Here is a 13,520-nt window from a genome sequence, read left to right on the forward strand (position 1 = left end):
GAGAGGGGTTTAAGGGGAGAAGGAACACGCGTGGGGTGGGTGGAGAAGGATGCTGCTAATGATGCAGGAGAGGGGTTTAAGGGGAGAAAGAGCTCGAGTGGGGTGTGTGGAAAAGGAGCTTTTCGGCGAGCTGAGCGGGGAGGGGGGAGGGAAAGAGCACTGTTGCTTTAAAGGAGCCAACCGGACAGCAGCCACTTACAGCAGTGTAAGCAGCTCCTTTTCTCTCCCGCTTTGCTCCTTCTCTCCCTCTTTGCTGCTTTACGCAGCTAATGGCGAATCCCCTGCAACCCAAGTCCTGCTCAGCAGATCAGCTGAGACGCTGGGAGAATCGTAATTTCCCCCTCTCCCTCATCCCGTGCCCTCCTGTCCCCAGCAGCCTTTTTAAAAAGTTTTTTACTGGTTTTCACTGCGCTCGTGGCTCAGAGCCCTCCTGTGCCCTGCCGTCCCTCTGCAGCCTCATTGCTCCGTTTAGAGAGCACACGGACCTTTGCTAGCTGAGGCTGCAGCAGCTGTTGCTGGCTACGGGGCGCTTTTTCCAGCTCGCTATGGCTCCCGTCTGTCCCTCCTCGCGTGTAAGCGGCTGCTGCCCGCTTTGCTGCCATGGCTCTCCTTCCCTCTCTCCTCCTTGGCTCCCCCCCTCCTCCTGGCTGTAAAGCAAGCAAAGCTAGAGCCGTGCAAAGCCCTGCAAGTGGCTCCCGCTTTGCTTGACTGACGGCAGCCATGGCTCCGGTCAAGTGCATTCGCTCTGTAACACGCACAGGCATTTTCCCTTACTTTCTAGGAGCAAAAAAGTGCGTGTTTTGGAGCGAAAATTACGATACCTACTGCCTGAATTCACTGTATCTGTTCCTGTATAGCTCACACAATTATTCCTCTATCCTCAGTGGGTCTTTGACATTAACGTAAGTCTCCCACAGCATTCCTCCCCTCCCAAATAATAATTGTTAGGGCTAGTAATTAAGATAATCATAGTACATTAACTGTATGATAATTGCATAAATCTGCATACGAATAAAATAATTCTGGAGAGAGAAAAAAAACGCATTCTTCACTTTTAGATAATGCATACAGGTGTTGAAGCACAAATTATTTTAGAGAAGATGTCTCTTAAGATGCTATCTGCTTCCTGGGGTTTTTGTAATGACTTGTATTAAACACAGGCTGCCTGATTAACAGGGACACCTTTTTAGTTTATCAGAAGGTTTGCAAATTGATTACTCTAACCAATCAACTAATTATTGCAACCCTCATAATGTTCAAGCAATTAAAAACCCTCCAAATTAGTGACCTTACTTACACTAGTTAGGCAGCAATGCAAAAAAAAAAAAAGTATTGTGTAAAACGGTCTGGGCTCTAACAATAACTGAACTCATGATTTAAATAGTTTCATAAGCATATGTGTGTGAAAAAGTCTGATGCAATTCTACACAATCTCCACATTTCCTTATTTTTGCCCCCTTTGGAAACCTATGTAATTTAGTATGGTAGACTGTAAACAGCTCCATCTTGTGGTAATAAGGTTGTATTGACAGCCAGAATTAAATTCAATTTTTAAAACTGATTAAAATAGTTTGTGTGTGGATTAAAAGCCACAAAGAAGGTATACATTTTTCATGCAAACAGTGACTTGGGGCATCACAGATTCTAAATATGGCTTGCATATGATGACAGAACATGCTGTCATAGACCAAACATGCTGTTTTCAGAAAGAGGATTCCTAATAGTTTCACCAAGGAAGAAATAATTCATCGTCCTGCTTTTTCATACTGAAGGCTCGATACTTTTGTACCTTCTGCTTTAACAACAAATGGCAGAGCTCTTGAAGAGCAACTCACATTGCCTCCCTATTCATCCTACAACTGCTGCCTCGTTCTGCACTTCCTTCCATGTTTAGCTGCCTCTATTCTGTTCCGCTCTATCCTGTCCCCACGTTTATTAAAGTTAGTTCCCGCTGCTCATTCAGCAGGAAAGCAACTTTGACATCAAGCAAGTTTAATACCTCCAACTGATACCTCTTTTTGTTTTGTCCTTTTCGTAAAAGAAGAAAAAACATGAACGGGAATTGGGGGTGGGTGGGAGAGAAACAATTTAATTACAAATATATAGATATATATTTACACGCATCCACATGTCTAAAATTTATCCATCGCAACAGCTGCAATGCACTTTGTTTCACTTCTGAATTTAGCGCTTCTGCCAGGTGAACTTTTTGCGGGATCCCGCTTGGCCGGGCTTCTTCCGCTCTCTCACCCGTGGGTCAACTGCTAGGAGACCAGCTGCAGGGGCAAGAGAAAGGTTAGAAGAAGTTCAGTCACGGTGCTTCTATATTACACTCAGAACAGCAGCTGAACTTGGGAGAAGAAAACGGGAAGGTGCAAGCTGAAGCCCAGAGGGGTGAGATCAGCTAATGATGAGATTGTACACTTAAAAATATGAAGTACGTTTCCATTGTTTCTGGATTATATTTTTTGGTTTTTGTCTTATCAAAGACAAATGTTTAAATGATTATTTATGTAGACAAGGATTAAGCGTAAGGTATTGGTTGTGTTTAGAATAGATTTATGAAAGATTTAGAAAACTTATTGATTAGAATATTTGTATGAGATTGTATGGGAAAAATACAGAGTAACAGATACAAATTTGCTTAAAATGTATATAGGAAATGCAGTGTAAGCGATGGAAGTCAATCAATGAAGTTTTATTGTTGAGATATTTGTGGAGTGAATTTGGAGGAAATTCTTCCAATTTTTCTCCTTTTTCCAATTTTTCTTCTTATTTTTCTTTTTCCTTTTCATCCTTTTCTCTTTTTTGTTCATTTTTATGTATGTGTGCTTATCTGAAAAATATATGTTTGTATGTATTTGTATGTATTTTGCTTGTCTTTTGTAATAATTATGTTAAACAAAATTTAATAAAATATATATATATATGAAGTACGACCACTTTTAATGAGTGGGTTTCAAAAGAGTTGCAGCCAATGGATTCCATGCCTCAAGGAATAGATTTCTGTTCAGGCAGCAAGAATTCCTCTTTTTCTCCCTCCCCCTCATCTGCTCTGGACGGTTAGGGGACCTTCTGGAGCAATTGGAGGGGGGGGCGGGTACAAAGGGTTTTCTGGGGGTGGAAGAGGAAAGAAGGCTGAAGTCCTGCTGTGTGAATGGATGTCCACTTAAGCAATGCTTGGATTCAGCCCAAACGTATCTAATGTAAAACACACAGATGAGCCAGGGCAACTTTCTTCTTCACGACTGTACCTTGCCTCATGGACTCCACCTCGTTTTCGGTGACGAAGCTACACAACGCTCTTGCGGAAGCTAAGCGGATCGCTCCGGCCTGTGATGCTCTTCCTCCCCCAGAAACAGAGCAGACCATGTCGTGCTTCTCCAGGCGATCGAGAAACTGGAAGGGGAACATCAGCTGTTCTCTGAAAAACATACAAATGAATCCAGCATTACTGGCTCGCGTAGTCCAGTTGTAACACCAGCAATCAGGGAGACAGGTAGAAATGATCTAGATCAGTGGATCCCGATCTTTCCCCACATAATTGTGGAGGGTCTGGGTGGACCGCTTGATTATTTTTCCCCTCTGTTGTATCAACTGTAATGCACTGTGCTAGACGCTGTATGGTTTGTAATTGCATTTTTATCCCTCCTTTCACTTCTTTTATGTTGCATATATATATTCCATAAAATTCAGCTTGCCTTTAATGGCAAACATAGCATGGTTGCCAGCAAAATGATGTTACTATAAAACTATGTCAAATGAAAACTCCCAAGGCAAATATCTAGAACAGGCTCATTTGCAAAGAAAGAAAGAAAGAAAGATAACCAACATAACCCCCCCCTCTTTTTTGCAGTGCCACAGACAACAAACAAATGAGTTTTCTTAAGCTTCTGGAAGGCTGCATTTGGCTTGGTGGGGAACAACTTATGCAGGCCTCTATAGATCAGTTTCCAATAAGGAAACTGCAGCCTTCTTGTGAGTTTAAATGCATTAATCTAGCCTTAGTTACAAACAGGATGCCTTTGGTCCAATCTGGTAGGGGGCTCTTGCATAAATGGCACCTAGGATACCCCTCTGTTCCAATCTGTGCCCAAGATTAACTAGACTAGATGCATTATATCTCTGAAAACTTGGCTTGATAAATGGATTTGCATCATCACTCTCTCACGTTGCATGGAACATTTTCTCAAGTGGAACAATCCACTTGGTGAGAAGATGAACAAACACAGAGCTTCAGATCAGCTTCAAGGTGGCCCCAGGATTCCGACTTGTATTAGGTGCTATGACAAAAGTAAGAGCATGCAGTTTGAGTGCAAAAAACAAAAACAAAAATACAGTGATAGAAGGAAATAGTTTAGCCCAGGAGAGAACATTTTTTATTTTTAATATACAGTATTTATGCCACTCATTCAGCCATAGTCTAATTGTTTACAAATGCTTTTGGCTTTGGTGTTTTTCAGTGCAATCCTGCAATCGGGGATCCCAGGTTTTATCCGGTGGCATGGAAGAGTCTCCAGGTGAGATCTCTTTTGTCCATCATCTTCCTGGGCGGTGTTCAACTCAGACATTTGTGACTTTGGTTAAACAATGGCAAGAAATAAGATGCTCCCATTTTTTTGTAAGTATTGATGGTAGGGTGGTGTGCACATGTAATGCAACCTCAATCTTTAAACAAAAATGAAAACTGAAGAAACTGAGAAACCTATTCAATTCATATCCCTACCTTCCTCTCGAAGTCACCCAGGGCAGCAGCCTTTGCTAAGACTAGACTGGCTATAGTCTTTGTTTCAGCAACATATTCCCTTGAAAAATTCTAAATAAAATATATATCTACAGTAAACACTGACTTAGTTCACTCACCTGTCCTGCAACACTGGAAAGTAAAGTATATAATCATCTCCATTTATAGTAATTTTCCCACTTCCATTGTCATAAACCTTAACGGTTGCTTTTGCTGTCTTTCTCCAGCCTTGAAAAAATAACACACATTTATATTTAGCATCTCAAAAATCACACGTGGCATGCTCATCATGGGAAAATCCTTGCAAAAGTGAAATTCTCTCATAATAAATATTATTTATTCCAAGTTCATCAAACAGCATTCTTTCCTAGCCAATTGCAATACTGCCCATGTTTCTTTTTCCTATGAGGCAAAGTTTCTATTTGTAATGTAACAAAAGCTATTTTATCCATCCTGGGGCCCAATACTGATTTAGTGCCTAAATTTGTTCCGGAATAGGAAAGACTTGAGTTGCCAGCCTTTTGACACTTCCGTATGGGTGAAGCTGCCTCAGATGTTCAGGTAATGGAAACAACAGAGAGTCCATCTCATAGCCAATAAATAGGGACTGTTATTCTAGGTATTGGCCGTTGAGTGGGTTCTGATGCTTCCTGTTTATCTGTGGTTGCTAAAATGATACCAAGGAAATTTGCATTATTATTATTATTTATTATTTAGCTGCTGGGAAACCCAAGTGGTATGGCTAAGCCCTGAGATTAGTATTATTGTCTTATGGCAGAAACACTAGCATCTTTCAACAACAAAGGCTTTACACATAATCTCTCTCCATCCGTGCAAGTAGTTGTTATAAAAATACTGAAAAGATTTGAATAAATTGAAAAAAGGGATAAACAGCAAGAACAAAAATGTCTCATCCCATTAAAGAAAAATGGGACATGGTGGATAAAATATTCATATTGCCGCCATTGCTATGAATATTTCTTTTTTTCCTCCAGCAGAGGGAAGCATACTCTGAGAATTCAAAATGGCAGCCAGCATCTTCAACAGAGAAACTGGATTTTGACAAGATAAATAGTTAGTTAGATTCAGACCTTTGCAACATACATGGAGAATTATTCATTAATAATGACCGAAAACTCTGTTTAAGCATAAATACTTAGCAGCTCGTCTCATTTACTTCAAATGAAATAAGATATGCTTAAAGCCATAGGACTTCAGATAAAGTGATTTTTAAGGTTAGCTCAATGTGCCACTGCAAGATTTTAGGGCAGTGAGATTTCCCCAGCTGTTGATTATTGTTGATTAATTTCTGTTTGATTTTACAATTTTTAAAACTGTCGTAAGCAGCATTGAGAACAGCAAATGCAATGGAATGGTAGGCTATAAGTATTTTAAATAATAAGTATGAAGAAATGATGGACCTGGACCTTAAGGCAACTTGTTGCGAACTGGGAAGAACGTTTATCAACGAAGAAACGGCACATTAGCCCAATCAATGGCTGTGTTCGTACATCGTAGTAATTTATAGCTAATGGTTTACTGTGAATGTGCAGATGCACACACAACACCCTTCCGCTAGGGTGAAAAGGAGACCAAACCACAACCCCCGACTTAGCATTACTTCCAAACTAGGGATCATGGTTTGCAGTGGCGTAGCGTGGGGGGTGCAGGGGGGGCCGGCCGCACCGGGCGCAACATCTGGGGGTTAGGGTTAGGGGGCGCAAATCCACGGGTTAGGGGGCGCAAATTACTTGCCTTGCCCCGGGTGCTGACAACCCACGCTACGCCACTGATGGTTTGTTCAACTTCAAACCAACCCTGATTTGAAGCCAAGTTTTTTCTTGGCTTCAGATCATAGTTTGGAGTCAAACAAACACAGCTTGTTACAATCCCCAGTTCAGATGTATTGTTAAGTTAGAGATGGTGGTATGTTGCTCTTGGTATGGGATGAGCAATGTGGGAGTAATCTCTGTGTTCACAGTAAAACAGTAACTGCAGCTTACTATGGCCTGTGAACAGGTCATACATGGGACTATGTCTATGTTTTTGAGACTGCAATCCCATATTCACTTTCCTGGGAGTAAGTCCCACTGAACTCAGTTACAAATTGTTTTGATCATGCCCATTATGCATTTAGGGATGTAAGAAAAGAAAATGATGCAATCTACTACTGATACAAAGAATCCTTTCAGAAACGAATTCCTTACTATTATGTAGAGGTTTCAGATAATCTTTACACATAGGAGACTGAAAATCTTTAAACAAAAGATTATGCTTTTCAACAAATACCAGTATTTGTTTGATTAAGTCTTGTTGGTATGAAAATTTCACTAGCATGTTTAGAAGATTCAGCCCTAGTCTTTAATCTTTCTCAGCATAGACTGTAATATTAAATAGAAGAATTAACACACACACAAGCCCAGAATGTTATCAATCCGAGTCACTGTGGTGTTGTGAAAACTGGGTTAACAACAGGTGAAATTTAAACAGCTTTGCTTGTTAAGAAAATAAGGTACTGAACTAGCCCAAATGAACTGTCAGGTTAAAAAACCCCCACATAAATGACAAACACCGCTTAATAGATAGTCATAATGCATTGTATTCTTTTATCATGAAACCAGGTGTGAATACAGCCTGATCGTAAGCCTGTGTGTTTACTCAGAAGTAAAACCCAGTGACTTCAATGGGACTACTATGTGCCATTTTTCCGCATACGTCTGCCAAATTGTTATCTGCCCACCCAAGGAAAGCTGCTAATGGGTCCTTATGCCCTAGCAAAACAATTTCATGAAACAAGTACGACAACATAGGCTCTAGTTCAAATTTCACCTCAAATCTTGGGGCAGCATTTCTTGGTTCAACATCATAGGAGAATAGGAAGCTGCCATATGATCCATCTTGCACAGACCTCTAATCCATCTTACACAGTATTGTCTACACATTGATTGGCAGCTGCCCTTCAGAGTTTAAGACAAGAGGTGCTCACAGCACTATCTGGAAATGCTGGGGAATTTGAACCTGTGTCCTTCTGTAAAGGTAAAGGTAAAGGGACCCCTGACCATTAGGTCCAGTCATGACAGACTCTGGGGTTGCGCGCTCATCTATAGGCCGAGGGAGCCGGCGTTTGTCCGCAGACAGCTTCTGGGTCATGTGGCCAGCATGACTAAGCCACTTCTGGCAAACCAGAGCAGCACACGGAAACGCCGTTTACCTTCCCGCTGGATTGGTACCTATTTATCTACTTGCACTTTGACGTGCTTTCGAACTGCTAGGTTGGCAGGAGCTGGGACCGAGCAACGGGAGCTCACCCTGTCGCAGGGATTCGAACCACTTCTGATCGGCAAGTCCTAGGCTTTGTGGTTTAACCCACAGCGCCACCCGCGTCCCTCTGTGTCCTTCTGTACACAATGCAAATGCTCTAGCCCTGAGATATGGCCCTTTCCATGCTTGTGAATGGACAACCAGGAAAATACTAGAACATCTTTGATTTCTCAGGTTTACCAGGAACTGCCCTTCTCTCTACAAAGGAAAAACAAGAACAAAAAGTTACCTTCTGCGGCACTGAAGGCCAGGCCCTGTTCATCATACTGTAGGGGTTCTATGTTCTGCTTTTTGGATTGCACAGGTAATTGCTTACGGAATTTTTGCACATAGTCATCTTCAATCTCATGGCACGGTATTGCGACCAGTTTTTCTAGCAGCTGAATACACCGTGAATACTGTAGACAATTAAAAAAATATCATTAAGGGGTGGGGGTGCAAGTGTAATTGCATTTGCCAACAACTTCTATTTTTACATGCTTGATCTTTCCAGTTCTGCTCTTATTGATAACTTTTGACAGGATGACACTTCTGCATTTGCATGCTGCTTTCAAAACAACATGCAGATGTATCATTTTCTATGCGAATAAAGATACCTAATCCTTTTTTTTTTTTAACCCTAGCAACAAATGAATCCAGAATTCAAAAAAAATACAACCAACCTCTTTGTAAGACGGGATTACCACATTAAAATGAAGTTCATCTTAATTTTCAAAGAAATATTTTGCAGGCCTCAAAACAGAATCCAACTCTTTGCTGAAGAGTGGCAAGAGGTAAGCTTCACAACTCATTTCAAACAAGTTGATATGTACATTTAAATGGAAATAATTTTATTTTCCTAAACGCCACTTCTTAGGTGATTATATTTCGTAATACATACGGAAAATGTGTATCTATGCCACTGGCTGTTCAGTCGGGAGTTACTTTAAATGTTTATAATTTTCTTTTTAAACCAAACAATCAAGCTTCTCAAAAATTCAAGAGATACTTGACTTAAAGGGCAACCTCTTGAAATAAATTATCCTTTGCTACTGTGTGCTTCGCTCCCTACATCGTGAACATGTGATTAGAAAGTAAAACGCTGCACTGCTAGTACATGGTCTTGTTATTAAGGCTTATCTGAAGGCCTTGTGGCAACAAGAAATTTAAGAAGTGGCTGTCAGTATAAAGTCTTTCACACACATGTTTGTGTCGATGACGAATGTTGTATTGATGACCACAGATCTTAAATACCTGTTTAGTGCACACACAAAAGGCAGAAATAAAGAACATAATTAATTGGGGGGGGGGGGGAGAAGAGAGCAACAGAGGTGACATAATGAAGATGCAGGTAATTCTTTGTTGTACAGAGTACCTGATCTCTCATCATCCCCTTTTTATTACAAGTAATCCAATTGGCAGACGTAGCAGTATTTGTTTGGCATAAGCCCTCTTCATTTGTCCCTCCCCACACAATTATAATCACATGGAGAGAGAACATGGGGCTGCACCCACTGCCTTTGGGGTCACACCAACCTTGCCCCTTCCTGCTCTCTACATATTTTGGAGCATGTTGTTAAAGAGAAGCCTGCTGAATGCCCATAAACACTTCCCACCAAGTGGGGAGAGCCTGAGTGTGCAATAGGCTTTCCCTTTACAAACATCCCCCCTAAAGCAGCGGTTCTCAACCTGCGGGTCCCCAGATGTTGTTGGACTACAACTCCCATCACCCCTAGCTAGCAAGGCCAGAGATCAGGGATGATGGGAGTTGTAGTCCAGCAACATCTGGGGACCCACAGGTTGAGAACTGCTGCCCTAAAGTGTGAGCAGTGGGGAAGGCAGGAGCAGCAGGGGACCCAATAGTAGGGACAGGGGTGCAGCCCTGCATGCTCTCTTCACACAACTACCATCACATGGAGACTAACAAATGAAAAGGTTATCCTAAGTTCCCCAAAATATTCTGCATATTACACACTTACACACACACACACACACACACACACACACACTGTTGGACATTTGTTTAACACCACCACCACATGCTAGGGATTATATAGGGCTAGCACATTACGAGCCATTATTATTTTGTTTCTGCAGTGTTCTTGTAGATTTTATGTTTCTCTTAATAAATAAACTCTTTGTTATGGGGTTCCCTGCTGCACCAACGCTGTGAAAAGTGCCTTCCAGGTCTCCAACCTTTAGGTAGTACTGCCCCCACCTTGCTTTTAAGTTTCCAAGTCAGCAGGCAGCAGGAAAGCTCACAGCCTTTAAGCGCTTATCTTGGGATTTAGGAAATCGCCCACTTCCTCTCTTCATATTCCCTGCTTCCACAAACCTTGAAGCCTGTTGCCAGAGTGGCCAGGCTCATGGGACATAAAGCAGTGAAGTAAAGTGACTAGCCAATCCTCCTGTTTTCCAAATAAGAGTTCATTTAAGGGAAAAAAATAGTGAATAAGAAGAATGCATATCAAAATGAAAACAAACTTAGGATCTAGCTAGCTAGCCTTACACTTTGAGCATGCTAGGAAGTTCAGCTAGCATGCTTGGAATATGCATGACTCTTTGAGATGTTTCAATGAAGCCAAAGAAAATTAAAAGAAACACCTTGGGTGGCAGAAGGTTGGATAGGGAAAAGCCAACCAATGAGGAAGAGAACAGGGACACCAGGAAGCAGGTCAAATAGACAGGAAACTTTTGCAGATGGATGCTTGGGACAATTATCATTTTGTTCAAACAGGGGAAGAAGTTAAACTGGAAGGATCTCCTCTTGGGTTCCTGTCAGACAGATTTAACTAAAGAGAAGTGCTGCTTTGAGAGAATCCATTCAGTCTCTCAAGATTTTAGTGAACATGTTGTCCAAATGTGGCTTACGTAATTTGTATAGGAATCAATACAGATTCTTCAATATGTGTGTTTATGTGCACGAAAGAGACCAAGAACATGAATAAGTCCTGTCTCCAAAGAAAAGATTTTTTCAGAATCCTTAAAGAAAAACTCATGTAGCTGTTCCGTTAAAATACAAGGTTCATTAAATAAAGGAGATTAATTACTCACATCTTGATCTGACAGTTTTTCCACTATCATTTCTTCCAATTCCTCTTTAATCAGCCATCTGCTGCCAATCAGGTTTCTGTTTAAAATATCACATATATTCTCTTTTTAACTAATCATGCAATTAGACTAAGATTGCAAAGGGCCACACATACAGTCACACTTCATTTGGAAATATACTTGTCTTTTACTTTGAAAAAGTGCAAGTTACATTTACAAACTTTCTATTCCCAAAAGCAAAGAGCAGTAGCTCCGGTGTCATAATTTTACTTTATTAACAAGTAATATTTCTAAAGTGGTTGAGAGTTAAAAGTCCGGGCATCAGTTTAGTTTAAAGGCAACTTTCAGCAGCATTCTAATGCGTATGTAAATCAGCTGTACCAGAATGAAATTCAATACACAAGATTTCAAAAAACACAACACAAAAGACCGCAAACATAGCAAGAAATAGTATTTCATCTTCCCCATAACTCTTCCCTTCTATCTAGTGGCAATTTCAGGGTGTGAAGCACTGAAGTAGAAAGGGAATACAAAGTCTTCTGGGATTTCAACACCTTATCTAGATCAGCTCTGGTGCAAGACAGACTGACCAGTTGCCGGTCAATTGCAGAACACTCAGTTCCTGGAGGGATGACGTGCATCAAAAAGAGCTGTGGTAAAACACAGTAGGGGCAGAATCAGTAGGGGCAGCATAGGATTGGATTAGCCACAATTTGAAAACAAAAATAACTATCTTACTGTCTTGCCATGTGCTGCAGGCAAGAGAGAAACCAGGCATTCTCTGGTGTTGTTTGTTTCATACATCTTGTATATCACCACACGGTGGACAGCGGAAAGATGAGCACCCCCTGGGCTTGGTGCCGTTCATTTATCAGCTTGTTCCTCTGCCCTTTGGGCTGTTTACTTTCCTTCTGTTCTTCTCATGCTTACTTTTCCTGAACGGCTTTATCTTTTATCCCTCATTCTACCTCTTCGCTTCATTTTTCAAGAAGAATTCTGTGTCTTCATGCTAACCTTTCCCTCCAGTTGAAACCTATTGAAACCTTACCTTTCTCCAACGCTACATACACACCATACATTTAAAACACCCACTCAAAGGAAAATGGTCACAAAATGGTTGGGAGCTGCAGTTTACCTCACAAAGAGCTATAGTTTCTGGCACCCTTAACAAGCTACAGCTGCCAGAATTCTTGGGGTGGGTTTGCTTTAAATGCATGGTGTGTATGCAGCCCAAGACTAGTCCTAACAAGGGCTGTTGCTGTTGTTTTTTGGAAGTCTTTTAACCTTCTTGTCAGGGATTTCAACAGCCACTGTTTTTCCAGTGCTCGGCTTCAACTTCCTCCTCCAATTTCATTTTCTTTTGGCCTTCCTAATCCACACCTTGGATAAGTCTTCCTTACACCACCACTCCAAGTAATGGCTCATCCTTTGGTACCAGCTGGTTCTCCTCAGCAAACGATTAGTTTCTTGAAGGTGTCCCAGTGCCAATTCATTCTGACATATCTTGGCTCTGCACACAATCATTTGGATGACGATCAATCCAAGGCAAAGAGGGAAGGCATACAGAGGAGGCTGTCCTCCATGAGGAAATCATTTCTAAATGTGAAAGCAAAGCAAAGACTGTGGAGAATCTCTTTGGGGGCTGTTACATTCACTACAGCGATACTAGCAAAAGTGACATGTGCAGTTTCAACTCTTAATCAAGGAGGTGAAAGGCAAGTCTCACTGCCAACACTGTGTTTGCTCTTCATTCCTGCTCTAAGTTCTGCTCTTCTTCCAAGCTAGGCAATTATTATACTCTTTTCCCACAGACTCTTATCACTCACTGTCTGAGCGATCTCTGCTTTAACTTTGACTCATTCCTAAAATCTTTCACTTCATCCGTCTCCCCCATAGACCACCGAAAAGCTTACATTTAAGAAAGGATAAACACAATAAAGCCAGAGTATCTATCAAGTCTCCACTTCTCAATAGTCTCCTCTGCTTACCTCCCAATTCTCACCTATTTCAGACCATTTTGCATTGACACCATCTCCTCCCACCACTGGTCCTGCTAGTTAGGAATGATGGGAGTTGTAATCCAACAACATCTGGGGACCCAAGTTGAGAAAGGCTGGCCTAGGCTAATAATACCACATAGCATGATATATCTTGAAAATCTTGTATGAGAACTGCATCTGCATCCCTCATCCCCAACATACTTTCATTATGATCACAAAGAGACAACTTACAACTGGGATTTCTTCTCAGGCGCTAATAATCCTTGAGCACGCATTCGTTCTTGGTGTTCCTCAATATGAAGTAGTTTACCATACAATTCCTAGAATAGGTACAAGGGTGAGTTCCACTTAAAACCTTCTGCTGAAAATTTTGGCATCAAATATCACTTAGAAGCTCAACATTAATGTCTCACAATTAATGTAAC

The 13,520-nt window shown here is 41.2% G+C and overlaps 1 protein-coding gene across 2 annotated transcripts in view; it reads right to left on the reverse strand.

The window, feature by feature from the left end:
- Positions 1-2,071: 2,071 nt before the first annotated feature.
- Positions 2,072-13,520, reverse strand: part of MRPS9 (mitochondrial ribosomal protein S9) — a 38,231-nt gene continuing 26,782 nt past the window's right edge. For both annotated transcript variants that reach the window (XM_083610918.1, XM_083610919.1), the window contains exons 6-11: positions 13,327-13,415; positions 11,099-11,174; positions 8,295-8,463; positions 4,864-4,972; positions 3,255-3,424; positions 2,072-2,276 (exon numbers count right to left, since the gene is read on the reverse strand). In XM_083610918.1, coding sequence (XP_083467044.1) covers positions 2,185-2,276; positions 3,255-3,424; positions 4,864-4,972; positions 8,295-8,463; positions 11,099-11,174; positions 13,327-13,415 — 705 coding nt within the window. In that variant the 3' untranslated portion in view covers positions 2,072-2,184. The remainder of the gene's footprint in view (positions 2,277-3,254; positions 3,425-4,863; positions 4,973-8,294; positions 8,464-11,098; positions 11,175-13,326; positions 13,416-13,520) is intronic.

Source organism: Podarcis filfolensis (assembly GCF_964270895.1).
Source record: "Podarcis filfolensis genome assembly, chromosome: 4".
NCBI lineage: Eukaryota > Metazoa > Chordata > Lepidosauria > Squamata > Lacertidae > Podarcis > Podarcis filfolensis.